The following is a 20,873-nucleotide window of genomic DNA, read 5'->3' as shown; positions in this document are numbered from 1 at the left end:
AAACGGACTGAGGTAAGTTCCCAAGTGCACACAGCTCGCGAAGGCAGGAGTTGGGCCTCCAAAGCCAGTTCCATTTGATTCCAAAGTCTGTTCCCCTCCCGTGACACCATTCGACTTCTGGACTTGATGTGTACCCACATGGTTCTGGTGGCTGTGGCATCCTTCTCTAAAAGTCAACTCTTTTCATTCACTTTCGGTTTTTCGTTGCCTTGCAACATCTCCAGAGAAAGCCGGTTACGAGGACCGTGTGTTGCGCTTGTTTCCGCAACAGCACTGGGAACATGACTCTCCCCGAGTCTCAAGAATCGAAGGTGAAGGCAGCAATGGTGTTTCCCCAGGATGGCGTGAGCTAAGTGGGGAAAGCAAATGCCGACATAGCTGCCTTCACATCTGGGGGGACAAAATTGTTCTCCAGTGTCTTCCTCCCTCATGAATTTCTCCTACCCATAGACACTCTGTGACAACACCCCAACACGATATCAAGGGTAGAATAATAATTGATGACTGTTGGAGGTTTCTGGAGCACCAGGTATTATTCTACTCAGTGCACTGGAGATGCAGTCTCACGTAATCCTCACACAGCTCAGGAGAGGCAGTTATTCATGGAGCAGCTTTATAATTTGGAAACTTAGCTTTGGAGATGTTCTAAAGCCATCACAGCAGAGACACACTCCAATTCAGGTTGGTGGGAATACACACCTCCTCCAACAAAACAGGATCACAGAAAAGTTTTGACAATAAATAAAGGCAAGGAAGAAGGGAGAGTTCATCAGGAAAAGGGGACAGTGGTATGGTGAGGAACAGATTTGGATTTTTTTTTAAAAGATTTGGATTTTTAATGGTGAACTTAATGTTGATTCTCCATGATGAATATCGAAAACTTAAACAGTGCAATGTTACTTCAGTAAAAAATAAAACTTATTAATGCCAGGAAGATTATGGCAGAAAAACTCAGAGAGGAAAACAGATCATCTCAACCACTTTCCAGTACCTTCTGAATATCACAGAACTGGACGAGAGGAGAAAAAAATAACATAACTTAAGCATAAAATGCTGAAAGTAACCTATTGTTATGATGCATATTATAATTAGTATAGGTAGGCCTCACCAGTTTTATATAAACACTATTATTTACGTGGTCAGATGGAGTATTGGATTACTTTCATCTCCCATGTCTTCTCTAGAAGGTTCCTTTCTATGCTGCACCTCTTTATGCTGCTGTTCTCTATGTTGGCTATCTCTGTATTATTATTGTCTCTGTTATCGATAATGTCCTCCCATAAGGCCCCAGTTCTTGTTGGCATTATAGAGAAGGACATCGTGGAAGGCAGGTATCAGAGTGAGGAGGGTCATAGAGATGGCTGAGGCGACTTCCGGTGTGAGAAAAATTGATTTTGTTTCACCATTTCTAATATTTCTCTATTCAGAGAAGTCACTGACGGGAAGTTAGCTTATCCTGGCAAATATGTCAGTGATTTTTCCAGAACAGGAAGCAGTTTTATGGGATGCTCTATTTTGACACAACATGGAAAAAATAGAGATATCTTTTCTCAAAAATATAGTAACTGCCGCGTGTAGGTAAGTCAATCTGCAAGGAAAATGACCAGATTCAATGTTTTTTCTTAAGCTCCCAAGAAACCTACTTTTAGGCACATATGCAGGAGGTGAGGCAAACGGTCCCAGGAACCAACACATCAGTCCCCACAGGAAGTGCCATGGCATCATTTCCACCATCTCGGCCTTACTCCATGGCCACTGCCAAGGGCTCCTAGAGGTCTCTCTATTTGATATAAAATTCAAATTTGTTCAGATTTATTCAGAAGAAACCTGAATAAAATATTCCCTCATGTCGTCAGCACAAAGACAAAGAATCACAGATTTACCATTGATTTCTTCATTGGTTGAAAAGAAAATCAGATCCATTTTCTCCAGTAAATTTTTTGTCCTCATAGCTTTGGTAATCTGATCACATCCTCTTATTGTCTGAACTTCCAGTTGAAAAAAAAAAATCTCTTGAACAGAAATATCACTGACTGTATGACTTTAGTAGAAGAGAGAATTGTGATTATTATTTTGAATTTGATAGGTACCTTCAAAATGCAGACCTATCCTAAGAACTCAGAAAATGAAAATTACTGTGCATTAGAGTAAGTGTATCTACACTGAGAGACTTATTTTAATGTCCATCAAGGTACTTATTTCTACAGAAACCGGGGATGTTACAGACAAAGACTCAAATAGGAAGATTGTACCAAATGGAAGAGCATTTGTTGAAGTTTGTGCTCTAATATATGGTTTCCCACTGAACTTTGAGACCTGAATCAGAGGTTGGCAAACCACGGCCCACGGGCCAGATCGGCAGGCCACCTGCATTTAGATGGTTTCATGCGACCACACCCATTGCAGTTCCAGGACTGTCTCTGGCCGCCCGTGTCAGGGCGGAGTTGGGCAGTTTCGGTGGAAGTCACGTGGCCTGCAGAGCCGACCATGCTTTGGAGCTGGCTCTTTAGTAGGTGATTCTTGCCTTTCTGAATTCACACCAGACTCAGTTTCCCCACTTGTAAATGGTTGGTTGGACCAGACTGAAGTGGTGTTTTTTTTTTTGTTTTTTTTTTTTAACCAAGTTTGCACATCTGAGTGACCTGGGGAGTTTTGGGAAAATCCCAGGGTCTGAGCTACAGCCCCAGAGGATCTCGTTACAGGGGCTGGGCCTCTGCTCAAGGTGACCCGCATGCCATCAAGGAAGATCCTGCAGACCAGACAGTGGCGATGGCCCTGCCAGCGCAGGCTCCCACCACCTGATCGCTTGTGAAATAAGCGATTTGTGCCTGCAGGAACACACACTCAGAAATCACGCCTAAGAAACTTCGGCCTCAGCACTAAAGACTCACACTTGATTTATGCCATTCCAAATCTCTGATTTAAGGCGTTTTGACTCTACAGTTCTGCACGAATAAAAATGCAGAGCTATATAAATAGAAGGGTTCCCTTGGAAGACAGATTTAAAATAGACTAACCGATTTAATGAGTAACTTTTGATCTAGTGAAATAACTCCCTTTAAATATATCACAATTAGAACTATTATACATCAAATATAAGCCAAGTGGGTGAAAATCTCCGCTGCCAGCCGGCTCTCTACAGACTCCCCACACCTGGGACGGGGTCCTGAACACGAGCTGCAATCACTAGGAAATCTGGGGGATAGCAGATAATATCAAGTGCACCTCAGTCATGTTTTGGGAAGGGATTAAAGCATATTAAATAAGCCTTTGGGGGGTTTGAATATTGCTGCAAAAGCTCGAAGGATGGCATGTGCAGGCCCAGACTGCTCAAGATGGGCTGGGGGCCTGTGGTAGAAGGAGCCTGCTGTGCGCCGTGCCTTGGGGGGCTGCCAGACTTCCACTCAGGGTATCCGCAGAAGGCAACAGGGGGATTCTGCGAGGGTGGAGCTTTCTACATCGCAAAATACATCTGGATTTGGAGGTTACGCAAGTAAGGAAGTGCCTCTGAGAGTGAAGCTGAGCGTTTCTCTTTGTGTTGCTGGCAAAGATGCTTGGATCAATTCAGGGTGTCTCAGCCCTGGCGCCCTTGACACCAGGGCCCTTGCCGTCCTGCACATTCAGGAGGCTGAGTGCCATCCCTGCCCTTGAGTCACTCGATGCCAGCACCAGCCCCCTGTTGTGATAATCAGATGATTGTGTATTGACTTAATTTAACCTAAGGTTTTCGTGATGTTTTTATCATCTTGCCCCAAAGTGGAATTAAATACAACTCCATCCTGAGGCAGCAGAGAACAAAATGTGTACATGAAAAGTGAGCAGAGACAAATATATATGTAAACAGTATTATCTTATCCAATCCCTTGTGAGTTACAAATATCTCATCACCTCTGCCTGAACTAGTTTAAATCAAATGACGTCTTTACGGTACTTTCTTGGAAGAAGTCATTGGGGAGCAATTTGTAGATTCAAAAATGAACACCGCACCTGAAAGGCAATACTTCCCTTGCTTACATATTCGACCTTCAAAAGAATGGCTGGTGGGCTCTGCTTTTCCTTTTTTATCTGATGGGGGAAATTCTACCGACATGGTAGAGACCATAAACTGATGAAATGATTATGGTGCTTCCATTTGTTTCAACGAGTACTGACTACTGATATAATGCTTTGCAGCTTTTTAAAATGCTCTAGTGTCTGCGTAACCAGACACAAAAGAAGAATAAGGTAGAGCCACTGGGCTTCAGACAGGAACAAATAATCGGGGTAGAAAGGCCTGTGTCTAAAGAAGGTTTATGACATAATTTGGGGTGCTGGGTTATGATGAAGGGGCGGTGAAAGCGATGTGGAATGTCTGCGGTTAGAGAGTTTATGAAAAGGTAGACTAGAGAAGTTCTTGGGGGGCCGAGAGCTGGTCCTTCAAAGCTCATCTGGATGTTAGCAGAGGCAGGGATGGGCGAGTTGAAGATGATTCACTTTTATTTACAGAAACTTTATGTCGTCTGACTTCCAGAAGAACACGTATTGTCTTTAAACGACAGAAAAGGCTTCACATCTGGAACAAAGGAAGGAAGATGGAAGCCTGCAGGGAATAACAATAGCAATGGAGAGAGGACCCTTTGTCCAGCACATCCCAAGGGCCACGCCGTACCTTCGCGCTGTTGCAGCAATATTCAAGGGCACTTCCTCAGGCTTCATCCTGAATTAACTGAGGAATGAGGATGAGGTAGAGAGGACACGAGACTTAGAGGAGCTGGTTTTGTATTTTTCCTTAACCAACACCGCTCTAAAATGGCGAGGACACACACAAGTCGGGAAATCAGACTCCAAGCCCGACTCAGACTCGCTGAACCAGAACCTGCACCTTAACAAGACTCCCGAGCAGTTCCTGTGGACATTTATGGTTGAGGTGTGCTGGTCTAAGAAAGTCATTTATGACTGGATCAAGAAGATGTGCTGCATATACACCATGGAATATTACTCAGCATTCAAAAAAGATAAACACATGCAGTTTGCAGCAACATGGATGGCGCTGGAAGGAATCATGCTCAGTGAAATAAATCAGAAAGAAAAAGAAAAATACCAGATGGTCTCACTCATAGCAGGAATCTAGAAAACCTAAATAAGGGACCAGGAAAATGAATAACTATAAGAAAGAAAATATCAAATTCAACAAACAACTATGAACCAGAGACACTCTATGGAGGGTGGGGGGTGGGAAGGGGAGGGATTGGGGTCAAAATAAGGGGGTTGCAATTGTATGGGGAATATAAAAATAAAATTTAAATAAAAAAAGAAAGTCATTTAAATCTCCAATTCCAGCTGAGAAGCATCCTAGAAAGAGGACAGGTTAACAGACCCAAAAGCTTCGCCACCAACTAACCTTTCATTTGTGTCTCTGCTTTGCCAAAAATAACTAAATATGAATAAGAGCTCATCTAGGTCTCTTAAGATGTTCAAAATGTCAAACTCAAAGGCCAAGACCCTGAATTTGCATTTTAACCAGGGCAAATAAATAATGACATTTGCAGCGATAAAATGAGCTAGGGGATCATCAGTGGGACATGTGCTTCATGCGACACGTACAGAGAATGGCGCTAAAGAACAGACAGTAATTCAGCGTCACTGCAACAAAACAAAAATTATTCCACGAGGGTTTCCACATTTACCTTTCGTGTTTTTACTTCTTTATTGTATTTGTATCAGAATATAGATCATTTTCAACCATGGCGTCACCACTCAAGGGGAAACATCTTGGTTCAGTCAAAAGTTAGGCAAAAACACTTTGTCTCGGGGCCTCCCCGGTGGCGCAGCGGTTGAGCGCTGGGTTGCGAAGCTGCCCGCAGCCTCTGCAGCGCCGGTTCGATCCCCAGCTGCTCCCCGGCCACCAGAGAAGGGTCCCACATGGCGCGCAGACCTCTCCTGCCGCCCGCTGCTCCCCTCAGCAGTGTACTTCGGTCCTTCTGCCTGCTCTGCTCCCCGCTCTGGCTCTGGTGAATTCTCTCACCCTCCCGCGCTTCTGACTGTACCCAGTGCATGTATAAACAAAACAAACAAACAAACAAATAAATAAATAAAAACATGCCTCTATTAAAAAAAAATTAAAAAAAAAAACACTTTGTCTCTCCATCATCCAAGTTTTTTTTTCCTTCTTGCTAATTTTTGGAAGTGGGGCATGTCTTGAGTTCTAGTTCTTTCTGCCTTTATCACAGGTGATGATTAGTCAGAGGCAATGTGGGGCCCCTGGATCTGAGCCCAGAATTTTAATTTCTCTAACCATAATTAGGCTATTTAATTCTCCATGGCCCTGTGTCCAGCATCATTAAAGAGGCTCCGATGTACTGAGCTTCTCCCACCCACTAGGCACTGGGCTAGACACCTGGGCCTATATTATCTCATTTAATCCTCCCAAGATTGCTAATGAGCAGGTATTAGCAGTCCCATATTTTTGCAGGAGATTCACGGCCGTTCCAAGGATCAAATAATACTTGAAAGTGCTTTGCAAACTGTCAATCTGGAGATTTACAAATACTAGTTATTATTCTTGGTAATAGCTGGTTCTCGGTGTTGAATCAACAAATACCCTCGAACCGTATCTCAAAACAACTTAGAGCAGCATCTTGAAAGATAAGCCCCCCTCCTTCTACAACCCCCCAGCCCTGGTCGGCAAGAATTTTTTCAAGAGGTATGGAGGTAACATGATGGTCTCGTCTAATATGCTTTCAGATGAATGTTTAGAATAGAAAAGAGGCTAGACTCAAGTCACATGAGCTGAACAATATAAGTGGGCACGACCCCTTGTTTGCTGGGACCTTCTAGAGCTTGGTTCAGCAATCCAGGGGCAAGGAAAGCATCTCCAAGCGACTTGGGTGGGGTTCATATGGGTGCCCCAGGTCTCCCAGATCTTTCAGAAGCAACAGGCCACACTGAGCATGATCCTGAAAGCCCATCTCACTCCTTTTGGCCTTGAATCCGATGACCCTAATCAAGAGCAGCCCAGGACCGGACAGCCAAGTCAAGGGTCACAGGGGGGCGGGGGGTGGGGGTGGAAAGCAACCTCTCTACAAGGCCAGGATATTCATCCCCATTTAAGTCTGTAAAAATTCCACAACAGATAAAGCAAGCCCACCAGGTGGTCGCTGACACAATGGCACTTCCTCAGTGGCCTCTCATAAAGTCTTTCTAGCGATGGGCCCGGAGTGGAAATGACATAAACTGCTTCTGGGCCTGGATATTTACCTGACCTATTAGCCCTGTTTAGGAAGGAAACGGCGTCTGAGGAAGGCACGTGAGGGGAGCCAAGAGCCAGCCCGCGAGTGGCAGACCGGCAGTAAGACAGGGTCTGGCCCGGAGGTTTTCAGGACCGGAGCCCTCCTGTTCTGCCCGCCAAAGGAACGCAGGGCCTGCAGGCGCTGCTGGTCCTCTCTCAACATGGCTTGTCACTGAAATGGATTTTTATATCAGTTTTGCGAATGATGCAATTTCCAGAGCAACACGCAAGTCAGTGCTTTGGGACTATTATTCACATTACAAACTACCTCCCGGATGGCGCGCCACACCTCTCCAAGGCCTTTTGTCACACACTGTGATGCTATCTAGACCCCAGGAGCAACAGCTGATCTGTGCTATTCATGTCTGCATCCCCGGAGTTTCCCCAGAGCTGGCCTCACTGGCTACGTACAAATACTCCTTGGGTGAATACACCAAGGTTCATGTTTCTGGAAGCTGATGGAGAAGGAGATCGTTACAAGGTCTCAGAGGACGTAGAAGCTCTCCCTGATTTCCATATTGGTGCAGGCATAAGAGTCTCGTCTACCCTAATGGGGGTCAAGCCATCGCTTTCCTGATTCGCCCCCACGAGCTCACGGAACCCCTACGGGAGGAGCAGGGGAAGCAGTCCCCTCCGTGCATTCTGCCCTGATGAGCGCTGAATGGGCCCCCCCCCCCCGGGGCAGCATCGCCATAGGGCGCCAACCCCTTTGCTTCAGAGCTTTCCTCCCCACCCCCAGGCCCAGCCACTCCCGTCCCTGCCTTCCCACGCTGAGGGAGACCACGGCTGGCGCCCCACCCTCCGAGGCAACCTACGACAACAAAGAGAGTTGGTCAACTGAGGCGGTGACTGGGCCGGTGGCCGGCGTGCCACGCACCTGTGTCTGCCTCGTGTGTCTGTATGAGTCCAGATGTGGCAGCCGTGGCGTGAGCCCGAGTGCCAGCTTCCCTTTCCTAGGAAACAGCCAGCGTCCTCCATCACACCCACGACTCGAGTCTGCCAGATAAGCCAGGAACACGCAAGACCAGTTCACCCTCCATGGACGTGAAAATGGTGCTTGTTTTTAAAGCCGTTTTGTTCAGGGCACCACTCGCGGCTCCTCAGAAGCCCACTTTACCACTGAACTTGGTTTAGGGAGGAGGGCAAATCAAAGTTTCCACCCAATTATAATTCTCCCGAGGGTTGTTCTAGTTTCCCATGTCAGCCAGAAACACAACTCGACCCTGCAACCACTGAGTAATTTATGATACTGTCAGGAAATCCACGATCGGATTACACCCACGCAGCCTTTATTGTAACAGTAAATGCTCAGATGCAATAATGCCTCGTGTTCACGGAACGCTTGCCGTGTGCCAGTCGCTGTGTTAGGCAGTTTATAGATTTGTTCTTTTGATAGGAAATAGAAAATGTGTTTTCCTCTGTCTGCTTAAATGCTCTCCTCATGGGTACGCAAAGACCTCAAGTATCACGTCCAAAAGTCCAACAAATAAAGTGAATAAATTTCCAGTGCATTTGGAAAGTGCAGTCCGGTCAGGCGTTCTCCAGAACGCTCACAGCACACGCCCGGAGGAAAAGCGCGGCCACTTTCTCTGTCCACATTCACTTTCTCACACTCTCGTGTTCTCTTTATTATCTACCTAGCAGGGCCTGAAAAAAACTCCCCAGTCTTTCAAAGAATAATCTAATTTACAATTTGTCAATGACACAGCAGGAAAGAGACTTTTGAATATCACAGCTTTTAATAAATGGACTATACTTCCTCTTCCCGTAGCGGCCTCAGCTGACTCTGGAAACGGTTCGCCACTCACTTGACCCGGAAGACCCTACGAGGTCGTGCCAGTCAAGAGGTTCAAGTCCTCGGGTTCACTTCAAGAACACCCGTGAACCGCCCAGGCCACCGAGGATGTGCATAACTTACAAGCCACCCCGGACCCAGAGGAGGCCACCCTACTGCAGCGGTGCCATCCTGGCATCAGCAGGTGCAGTCGGTAGGGTGCCCGGGCCAGCGGTGGCTGGAGCAGGGTGGGTGGCCCAGAGTGCTCAACTTTTACTGCACGTGCTTAAATGTGGCGTACGTGACGCCGACTCCAGGGCCTGGATGGTGCTTCCCTGGTCAGGAGCTCCCTCAGGTGAACAGAGGCTGGAGCTGGGGCCCGGCATCCACAGGGCCCCGTCAGGTGACCCCACCCCCACCCCGGGCGCCCTCCCTGCAGCGGAGAGATGGGTCCGACAGAGAAAGAGCAGGTTGCCCGGCCCTAAGCCAGAAGAGGAGGTGGCCCAGAAGAAAATGCCATGCCAGAAGAGACCGAAGAAACAAAAACTTTTGGTCCAGGAGCGAGTTCAGCATAAAATAAATGCAAATGAAAGTGAAAGGAAAAAGAACTACAGGAACAGAGCTCATACAATTTCAGCCAATTATACTGGTTGCAGCTCTGAAGCTGGTCAACACGGACTATGTTCTTTTAAAACTTTTCAGCTTAAATTCAAATTCCACGCACAACTAGCTCCTCCTTACTTATGCTGACTTCCTTAACGCGTTTCAAGTTGGTTATCAGTCTGTTAAGACATCCAGGAAAATTTTAGCTTCAGAGGGAAATTAGGGAGCCCTGCAGTTGTAATTATGAAGCACTGGTTCCCACAAGAACATCTCCTTTCCTCTGTGGTGTCCCCAAGGTCACCTGGGCCTTGAGCATGAACCCAGCCCCCAGCATGAGGTCTGCTGACCCTTCAAGAACCCCCCAATCCACACTCTCTTAACTGTTCAAGGCGGCGTTCCCGAGCCGTCTCCCCGGTGATTTTCAGCACCTGTGGTCAGACCACATCCCACCCTCACGACGGTGGCCTGTGGCCAGGCCAGGAGTGTGTGAAGAATCATTGTAAAATCCCTGGGTTCAGCCTCAAGCCTCCAAAGAGACTCACGAGCAACTGACCCACGCTGTGCGGCCCTCAGCTGCAGGAGCAAGTGGGGGAGGGACGCAGAACCAAGGGGCTCTGGACAACCCCCCTTTACCCCAGTGTCCTCATCTGCAGAATGGGGAAGGAATGTCGTGAGTGCCAAGGGTGCTCTGGGCTCGAAACGGTGCTTGGGTTTGCAGTTTGAAGGCACCCTCCCGAAAACATGTGGAGATGCTGGAAGAAACAAGGACGGGCCACGGCCATGTCGCTGCCCTGGGAAAGCAGGGACAGAAGCACCTCCATGCCTGGCTCCAAGGACCAACCAGCCACGATTCCTCTTAGTTCCTCTAATCTTCAGGGGCAAGAGTCTTACACCTTTGCATGTGCCTGTTGATGGTGGGGGGAGTTTTAACCCATGATACAATTCGCCTCGCCGATGGGAAAAGAGACCACAAAATTTAAAGTCATGTGTCTCTCCCCCATAAAATAACGTCCCTCTCCCTTCTGCTGACACAGTGATGCGAATCCTTTCTGAGATCTCACGCACCCTCCCTTCAGAAAATAGACATCAGGGCCTCCCCGGTGGCGCAGCGGTTGAGCGCTGGGTTGCGAAGCTGCCCGCAGCCTCTGCAGCGCCGGTTCACTCCCTGGCTGTTCCCCGGCCACCGGAGGAGGGTCCCACATGGCGCGCAGACCTCTCCTGCCGCCCGCTGCTCCCCTCAGCAGTGTCCTTCATCAGTCTGCCTGCTCTGCTCTCCACTCTGGCTCTGGTGAATTCTCTCACCCTTAAAAGATTATTTAAAAATAAATCTTTAAAAAAAAAAAAAAGAAAATAGACATCAGCCTCTCTCTCAGAACAAAACGACTCCTGTGTTACCCTGCAGAGAAGAGGCAAGAGGCCCCAGACCCTCACTCTGGCACTGAGACTCTCAGGAACTTCCCTCGACATGACTTCTCCGACATGGCCCCTGGCTCCGCAGTCAGCGGCCCGCTCCAGCCAGCTTTGTCTAGAAGCCCGAAGCGCTCTTGTCAATCCCTGCCAACAGGTCTCTGCTGGCCTCCCTCCCGAGTCACGCCTCACTCTTCATCTTCGACGCATAATCCACCTATCTGTCAAGGCGGCTTAAGTCCCACCACCCTGAAGCCAGTTTCTTGACTACTCAAGACCAGTCCTCTCGTCCTCCGAATCGTGACACGCTTCTCTAGCCCGTCAATCCTGCACATGTCCCTCAACAGTGTTTCTTCATTGTTGGGCCTCTTCCCATCGCCAAGTGCTTCAGAAGGAAAACTCCAGGGCACATGAAAGCAACAGCATGGACCCTCGTCCCGCAAACAAGTAACACAAGCCCTGGTGACACTCCCCGGCCGGCGGTCCACCCCGAGCCTACACCTTCACCGTCATGCCAGGCCAGCCCCCGCCCCCTTCCGGGTCCTCACGTCCATCCGCGTGGTCTAAACTTGCAGGCTTCCTCTGGCCGAGCACCAGGCTGAGGGGTTGCAGGACAGATCTTATTTTGTTCTCCCAAGTGTCTCTACAAGTGACTCCATTGCCAGGCCTGTTTTACAGAAGAGTAAAAACCGCCGCCAGGAAAGTCAAGCAACGTGCCCAAGAGCTGCAGCTGTTTACCCGGCCACAGGACTGAGAGGGGCCTGGGTTCCTGTCTGTGCATTTTCCAGAACTCTCTGAGCTTATCAAAAGTGATTCCAATAACAATAAATCATCAAACAATAATACATGCCTCTGCGCAGGTGATGGAGGGGAGAGAGGACCAGCAGGGGCAGGCAGGGAATGAAGACAGAGGAGAAGGATGAGGCCTTGAGTTCTTTGTGAAAAACACCCCCTGGAGAGGTCTCCTTCACTGTCTCCCGAGGGGACTTCTGTATCACCCTGAGAAATGAAAATGCAGGCTTAACAATATTTTGCAAATATTTGGAAACTGTATTTTCATCACTTGGAGACTTGAAGTAAGCAAGTAAATATTACGTGTGTGTATATGTTTCAGTGAAATAAAAACAAGCAGAATTGCATGCTGAAGGGACCCCACATAACCAAAACATTTCAGGAGACAGACATCTGACTTATTCTCATACCCCAGTGAAATGTCGTGAGGTATATCTATATTTTAGATTAAAATCTACCCTGAGATTATTGTGAACTTGTTTGAAAAAACCATACAGGGTTGCACAAGGGATAGCCTAGGTGGTAAAAATAAGAAAGATGATTTGTTATCAGGGAATTTCTAAGCATCTAGTAAATTCAATCGTGATTTCAAATAAAAAGCTGGGCAAGGTAGGTGCACTGGTTCGTTTGAGGGGAGACTTTCTCCATCTCTCGGGTCTGGGGCTGGGGTCCCTGCTTTGGATGTGGGGTGCCTCTCTCCACTCCCAACAGAGGAACTATTTCCCTGCTGGAATTCTCCACTAGGCTAGAAGCTCCAAAGAGGGCGACAGCGTCTGCTCACGGTACCTTTTTTGACGAGGCAATATGTTAACTGCTTACTTTCAGGATCTCTCAGAAAAATGTCTATGTCACATATGGTAGATGGGAGGATAAACAAAATAGTAGGTGTGATGGGTCTATGCAGCGTCCTTCACAACATAGCGTGAAACGAAGGTGAATTATTCCACAACTTGCAATCCAGTGGATCAAAATTCATACCATGAAATTTAAAACCACAAAGCCCAATATAGATCAAAGTCATGGTTCCCGTGCGTCTGGATTATATCGAAGGTGCTATCTGGCTCTGCTCTTACTTAGAAATGATCTCACAGAATGCTTTGTCTCATGTAAGAATGAAGACTTGTGATACTATCATGAATTTAAATTTTGACCTCGGGCTAGTAGTTGATCATGACCGAAGCAGCTGACAAGTATTCATGGAGAATTAATTACCTGTGAGACTCTAGGGTCAGTCTTAGGTGAGAACGGGAGCAGTGGGAGGCAAAGGTCTCTACCTAATTGGAGTCAGTGATTCTTAGGGGTTGAATGGTGGTCCCTCGAAATTCCGAACTAACCACCCCCCCAGTACTTTGGAATGTGACCTTATTGGGGAATAGGGGTACTGCAGATATAACTAGCCATGATGACATCACACTGGAGGTGAAGGGGCCCTTCGTCCAACACGACCACAGTCCTTATCCAAAGAGGAAATTGGGAGACAAAGGTCCAGGGAGAGCAGCTCCTTCCCTCACCGCCCCCAGAAGGAAGCAGCCCCTGACACCTGGATGTTGGGATTCTAGTCTCTAAGACTGTGGGACAACACATTTCTGTCATTCAGGCCACCCAGCTTGTGGTCCCTTGGTGTGGCAGCCAAAGCAAATCAAGACAGTGATAAATACTAAATTCTTGTCACACATAGGGGCTTCTCAGCATGGGTAGTACTGACGTGCCGCCAGAGAGCTCCGTGGCTGAGGGCCCAGCCTGGCGATGGTAGGCTGTGGCAGCATAGCTGGCTTCCACCCACTACATGCATCTCTCTCTCTCTCTCTCTCTCTCTCTCTCTCTCTCTCTCTCTCTCTCTCTTTCTCTCTCATTCAGTCACACACACACACCCCTTTCTCGGGAATCTGTGCCACACCCGCTATTATTTTCAAAGAAAAAACAAGTTACAGACATTCTGAAGAACACTCGTAAAGAAATACCTCAGCAGCCACTACAACTTTCTCAATTGCAAACACAGTACAAGATTTTCAAAAATATAGAGTCTAGAAATGAAACGGAAGAGTGAAATCCCATGGCCTCACCTCCAGATGAGAAGGGCTACAGAGGAAGCCGGAGTTTTCATTGGAACCTTCATCAAACAAGCACAAAATTACAACGGGATGATCCATGGAGACGGGTTTAGACAAATAAATGTCCTCAGCCAACCTTTAGAGTCAGACTAGCAAAACAATGGCACCTCGACTTCAGTTAGCATGAAGTGGGGGCCAGGCTGCAACTGAAGGGCAAGGAAAGGTCAATTTTTCTCAATTTGTATATTTTTATAAGTGTAACAAGAGAAACGAAACAAGAGTGCCAACACTGTATGTAGAAACAGAAGAAAAAGGAATTACTGCATTGTAATTCCTTGAAAACTCTGGAATGCATTACATTAAATTCTCTTATATGTCACGTGGTTCAAACCAAACTTGTAATCCAAGTTTGGAGGCCTGAAAGGTTTCTTAAAATTCAATTAAAATGATACAAAAAGGCCCACATTAGGATACGCTCCATTTAGAGACTTATGCATTTGGCAGGAAGACTTTCTTTTTTAATCTTAAAATAGAGTTCAGGAAATGCTGGCTTCATTTTCTCTCTGCTTCAGTATTTTATGAGAGCTTTCCAGCGCAGTTGCTAGAAGCCTCTGATTATTGACAATGTCAGATGATGTGGATGATTTTATTTGCATGAATTCTACATGTTGGAATTTTTTCCTTGTATGCCTAGAAAAAACTTATAGTGTAGAAAAGCAGAGTCCATTTCTTTCTAAAAACAAATGTACACTGAGACCCTAATATGGGTAAAAATGTCCCCCAACATTTAGTGATGCTGCAAGGAATATTCCTCATAATCACTGCAGAACTCCCCATTCACAGGATGGACTTTTACTAACAGAACGACAGAAACATTTTCAAACAGAAGACACCCAAGTGCTTACGGAGCCAAGGAAGTAAAGCAAATCTATTGCCTTATTAATGAAAGCAACCTCAAATTTCTTTAGACTTTACTTGTGTCTCCATATCATCACAAGCCTACTTCTATGAGTTGCTGATGCCTCAGAAAAATACACGGGCCAAACACATGTACTTTTTCAGGCCCAAGTAATATAAACAAAAATATGCCACCTTGGTGTTAGTCCTTCCAGGATGCTATCACTTCAAAAACCAAAGTCTAGGGCCTCCCTGGTGGTATAGGGTATAAGTCTCAGCACTATCACCGTGGTGGCCTAAGTTTGAATCCCAGCCTGGGAGCTGACCCACAGGGCTCAGCAGACCTCTCCTGTCTTGCCCGCTGCTCCCCTCAGCAGTGTATTTCAGTAGATTCGCCTGTTCTGCTCCCCACTCTGTCTCACTGCCCCCCATACCTCGGGCCTACATCCCAGTTCTTGTATGCCTAAATAAAAAAATAAATCTTAAAAAAAAAATCAATGTCTATGGACCTCCCCTGGTGGCGCAGTGGTTGAGCGCTGGGCTGCGAAGCTGCCCGCAGCCTCTGCAGCACCGGTTTGATCCCCGGCCACCGGAAAGGGTCCCACATGGCGTGCAGACCTCTCCTGCCGTGCCCACTGCTCCCCTCAGCAGTGTATTTCGTCAGTCTGCCTGTTCTGTTCCCTGCTCTAGCTCTGGTGAATTCTCTCATCCTCCCACACTTCTCACTGTACCCAGTGCATGTGTGTATAAATAAATAAATAAATAAATCTTTTTTTTTTTTTTTAAATCAATGTCTATATTATACTTAGGTTAAAAAAACCAAGGAAGTACATATGTTCATAAATATTCAATAACGGAATTATCACCACCACACAGATGCCACATACTGTTATGAGCTTCTTTTCACTCTAACGAAAGTGGCATGTTTTAGACCAAACTGCTATGTCAGTATGTTACTTACTTAAACGCTTATAAGCACATTTTGTGGAATGGCTGTAAATAAATGTGCTCTGGTGAGCTGGGTGTCGTTTATATGCTTGTATTTCCGTAACTAGATGTAAAACACACGACATCGTTCACGCTCAGGCCCTCCTAGGGACAGTGTGGACCGCTGACCACTGGCTTGTTTAGACAAGGGTGCAGAGCTCATAATTGAAGCGATTCACTTTCGTCACAGAAAGGACTAGAGCATGACAACATGTGCCCCCAGCGCGGAGACAGTGTGTGAGTAATGAAGAGCTCCTCTGTGACACTGCCCAAGCCATCCCAGAACCCGACCACCGGGGTTAAACATCAAGTCAGGAGAAGCTAAACATGCAACATCACAGTGTTTTAACAAGCCACATGCACGTGGCCTGTTCATTCATTAACAGAACATTTTTGATGAAGGGAAAAACACCACCCGACATGTTTACATTTGGGAAAACACCCCCATCCCCTCCCCCTGTTCCAATCATCCCAAAAATTCTGTCCCCAACCAAAATAGGGGCTGGGGAATGGTCTTGGTTTCTAAAATTTGATAGCCACATCAATTTCTGAAGAATTTGTTCTAGAAGCGTGATGCATCCACGCATCATCGCCTGTGCGGCCCCTCATGGGGGTGTTTTTGGCGACTGCCGCACAAACCTGTCGGCATCTGTCTGCCCTGGTCACTGCCTCTACACCCTTGGCCTTGACGTGCTCCCGTGCTTACAGATGCATGGGCCGTCGCGCTGCACACCTGCAGGGAGGCGCATGCCCCGGCGCTGCCTCTGGTCCCCGGGTGACATCTGGAAGCAGGGACTCACTTGGGGACATCAACTGCCCTCACAATGTCACGAAACAGCAAAGCCAAATCCCAGATGCGGCCTGTGAACCCCCATCACACGGTCAACCACGAGGCCTGCACACACACCCGCTCATCAGTGCTACGGGGAGGGGATGGGGCCCCTTGGTCAAGGGGAGGGGTGCGCTGGGGGTGATTCGTTTTGTTTGCTCCACAACCCCAGGTGTTTTCTCCGAGAGGAAGGACTCAATATATATTTACCAAAAGCCCTTAATTTATACTTCCTTGTCTTTTAATTGGCATCTCGTGAGCTAAAATGAGTGGGCGAGCAAAGCGTCTCACTGCCGTAGCAAACTTTCTCAGCTGGGTTTTCAGTCACCAGCCCCAGCATCGCCTGAAGCGCGATAGACGTCTGGAGACGTGGCTTATTTCTGCTCTGGCCGCTACCCGCATTTAGAGAGAGACTTTTTAATTTGATGAAGAGTTACGTGAGTCATCGCTCCTCGAGCCCCAGGGACGGCAACAACCGTTTCATGCGGAAAGTGCAGTTCAAACGGCCCTGCCTGCAGGAGCCCCCACGGGCAGGAATCCCCGCAAAGCCAAGACGCGCCGCTCACTTGCGAGCTGGGGTTCACTTCCACAGGGAATAAAGGGTCACAGGTCCTCGCGAACCCCACACTGGCTACAGGCCTTCCTCCTTCTCGCCTTTTGTTTGTGCAGTGACTGAACTCAGGGACGGCGGCAGGGGGATCGCTTCTCCCCGAGGACTAGGAAAAGAAATGCCCCCCACCTGCCCAGAGCCTGATTTTATCAGTCATTCCTTCTTGTTCTCGCTCTCTCTCAACTGCAAGGACTGAACATGATCCAGATTTTTCAAATTCGCTCTCACCTTGACAACGCTAACGTTACAAGCAGCGCTCAGCTTTTACAAGATACCCTTGTTGTGTAACGTATATAGGCTGCCAAAGAACGTGCTACAACTAATCAGATAACCAAGGTGAAGAGAAAACCTTCACCTGCCATGCAGCTAGCTGCAAATACACGTTTCATTCTTTTATTTCCATGACATTTGCTGGCAGAAAGGGGTTGGCTTGAGGCGGATCGGACTAACCTTCAATTTGTCATAGCGCTCACTCAAAGCCGCCACCTGGTGGTCTCGGTGCCGCCCAACCAGCTTACACAAGGCACAGATTAACTGGTCATCGGTCACGCAGTACATATTCACCTTCTCGTCTTCATGCTCCAGGCACATCAGCCCCCGGATGTGCGAGTCGGGAATGGGCTCGATCAGACGATGACCCGTGAAGGGCTTCTTGTTCGGGTGAGTGGCTTTCAGGCACTCATCACAGTAGGACACCTCGCAGGTGACACAGGTCTTCACCGCGTCCTGGGCCGGGTCCTGGTCACAGAACTGGCAGAGAACTTTCTCGGCGGAGGTCATGGTGTTGGCGTCGAACGCCCGCTCTCTGCGGGTCTCGCTGGGGGAATTGGGCCCGCTCACGGAGGCTTTCTGGAACCTGTCGATGATGTTCTGCAGGGTGACGTTGCGCTTGAGCCCGTCTAGACCGCGCTGGCTGAGCGTGATGACATGGCGGCAGGTGGGGCACTGGAAGGCGGTGATGGACTCCACGGACTCGTTGGTGGCGCAGTGCGAGACCAGGATGCGGTGGGCGCAGTTGAAGCAGAGGCTGTGCGCACAGGGCAGCAGGAGAGGGTCTTCAAAGAGCTCCAGACAAATAGGGCAGGTCAGCTCCGACTCCAGTGTTTCCATCTTCAGGCAAAGCTCTCCTGTGTCATCAGCAAAATCCAAGGAAGCTGATCAGCTATCTGGAGAGAGAACAGAAGACCTGGTTAGGCACGAGGGCTCCGCCACGGGGGGCTGCCAGTCGGGCAGCATCTCAGAACACTTCCCGACACAGGGCACGGACGGGCACACGTGTGTAAACTGCAAATAATTCTTTTTCTATTCTCTGCAGAAAGAAGGAGGGGAGAGACACCAAGAGCACCTTCTCAAAGTTCCAGGCCCGAAAAGCTGCCATTCTGGTTTGGGGCCCTGTTGCTGTTTACAAGGTCTTCCTCCAAACCAGCAAGTTCTGAAACAGTCATTTCTGTAATTTGTTCCTCATCACAATAATCTCATTGTGTCCCAGCCAAGTCCTACCTTGCGTTGAAAATTAAAAAGTAGAAACATTAATTAATGAACGGTAGAGTCTTTCGTGACTTGGAGTTACGAAGTTCCATGTGAATGGAGGTGAACGTGTTTTAGGGACTTTTTACTCTGCTGTCCCAAACCAGGCTCGGGAGGAGAAGAGAGGCACTTGCTGTAGACACGGGCAAGAGGGGCGTGTGACATGGAGCTCGTGATCTCGGGAAGTGGGAAGGCTCATATATGGGACGGCAGCTTCCAAAACATCTCTCTGAGACAAAAGCACTGACTTCTGCAAAGATGCGTGTGATCGAGGTGACGTGGCAGGGCCGGGTGTGTGGCTCTTCTAAACCCACGCTATTGCTGAACCCGGAAGTGGGGCATGGACGGGCAGAGGGAAGCAGACAAAAACAATCTGGGGGCCGCTGCACCAATGGCTAGCAGTGGCTTGCTTCCTTAGAACGAGGACTTCAGGGACCACAGTGTCCGGTGCATAAGCCGTAGCAGTGGTACCGATTACACTTCAGAAAGCACTTTAAAGTAGTTGCTGAGGGTCCCCGCACGGTCCTTCTGGCTTAGAAACTCCCACCAAAGGGCCGTCTCGGTCGCCAGCTCTGGCCAGGCTGGCAGGTGGTCCAGCCTTACACTCAGCGAGGGCACGACCCCCCGCCAGCTTTGTTGCTCCCCTGCAGGCTGCCTTCGGGTGGCCCAGCTGCACCCCCCCTTGTCCTGAACACTGGCTGCTTTTGTGAACTCTGGCAGGCCTGCCCTTGGTGGGGGAGGGGAAGGAGGCCGTGCAAACCCGGTTTGTTAAGGGAGAAGAGACCTGCTCATTAGCAGGCCTGGGAACCGGGCGGCTTTGAACGTCCTCCTTTTCAGGCCATTAGAAGAGGCTTGCGAACAGCCCTCTGCGGGCTGGGGAGGACCGAGCTGTCCGCCAGCGGACTTGACGTTCAAATTGCCCTCCGGGGCGTTTTCCCAGCCGGGTTTACGGCTGGCTTCAGAGCCAAAGCTATGGCGAGTGATCCTGAAAACCTGCCGTTTTGTAGTCACACCTCCATTTATCCATTTGTTTCCCAAATTCAATTCTAGAAGCCCCCAGCCCTTTCTGAAATAGCATCCCGCAGCAACACCTCGTAGGACCCTGGTTAAAGCAATGCTCATCTGGTTATCAACGGAACGGTAACTGATCCTTACAAGTATAAAGTATATGCCGAGCTTGTTAAAAATTAAAGAGCTACTAGCTTCACAGAAGCCCGATATCTTACAAAAATCTTTAGCCGATCGGTAACTACAAAAGGAAGGCTAAACAGTGGCTGAGATCCAGAATATTCCGCCTTACTCGTCTCTCCAACACGAACCCCAGAAATTTACTGTCCCCACTTGGTCCCAGCCAACCTCTTGGTACAGAATGGAAAGGTTAATCATTATTTCAGCTAATCATGGAAAAAATAGAAATTATCTCTAAATCAAATGTCTTCTCTTCCCATTAGAAGAATGTCAATTACAGAAAAAATGTGGCCCTTTCGGTCCGCTTTGTTCTCAGTAAAGCAAGGAGGCCACTGAGCGGGGAGCTCAGCAGAGCGAGGAGCACTGCTGATGTCTGGATTTAATGCGGGTGCCGGGCGTCCACCCCAGAGTGGCACAGTGGAATTTCTGGAGGTGATCCCATGGCCGACCCCAATGGAAATGCTGGCGTTTTATGCCAGAGACATCTGCAGAATACCAGGCACAGAGCTGGCTCGACCAGCTGGGCTCGGCAGCCTCAAACCCGCCGCCCATCAGGGCGGGGCCGGCGCCACCTTTCACCTGGGTGATCACAGCTGCTTCCTAAACAATCGCCTGGCTTCTGCTCCCTCCACCCTGCCCCCCATAATCTTTCCTGCACTCAGAAGCTGGGGATCCAGTGGGAGCCTGACAGAGCTTGCCGCTCCTCTGCTCTACCCTCCAGGGGCTTCCCATCTCCCTCAGACAGACGCGCCAGAATAGAGCCAGCCCCAGATGCAGCCTCAGGCAGTGACCTCAGTTCCGCCCACACCACCTCTCCTTCTGCTCTGGGCGCACGCCTCCTTGGGATTCCTCAAGCCCACTGCACCCTCGAGAGATCCAGCACCAACATGTCCTGCTTGGACGTTCACTGCCACCTCTCCCCACTGCCCGGCACCAAAATA

General features: G+C 48.6%; 1 protein-coding gene across 6 annotated transcripts in view; it reads right to left on the bottom strand.

The window, feature by feature from the left end:
- Positions 1–20,873, bottom strand: part of MID1 (midline 1) — a 338,728-nt gene that overhangs the window by 81,180 nt on the left and 236,675 nt on the right. For 5 of the 6 annotated variants that reach the window (XM_054695859.1, XM_054695858.1, XM_037512723.2 and 2 more), the window contains exon 2: positions 17,668–18,383. In XM_054695859.1, coding sequence (XP_054551834.1) covers positions 17,668–18,327 — 660 coding nt within the window. In that variant the 5' untranslated portion in view covers positions 18,328–18,383. The remainder of the gene's footprint in view (positions 1–17,667; positions 18,384–20,873) is intronic. The other variant, XM_037512725.2, reaches the window with a different exon arrangement.

Source organism: Talpa occidentalis, unplaced genomic scaffold, assembly GCF_014898055.3.
Source record: "Talpa occidentalis isolate TD23 unplaced genomic scaffold, MPIMG_talOcc4v2.1 talOcc4.15, whole genome shotgun sequence".
NCBI classification, from domain to species: Eukaryota; Metazoa; Chordata; class Mammalia; order Eulipotyphla; family Talpidae; genus Talpa; species Talpa occidentalis.
This window is presented reverse-complemented; position numbering and strand designations above follow the sequence as displayed.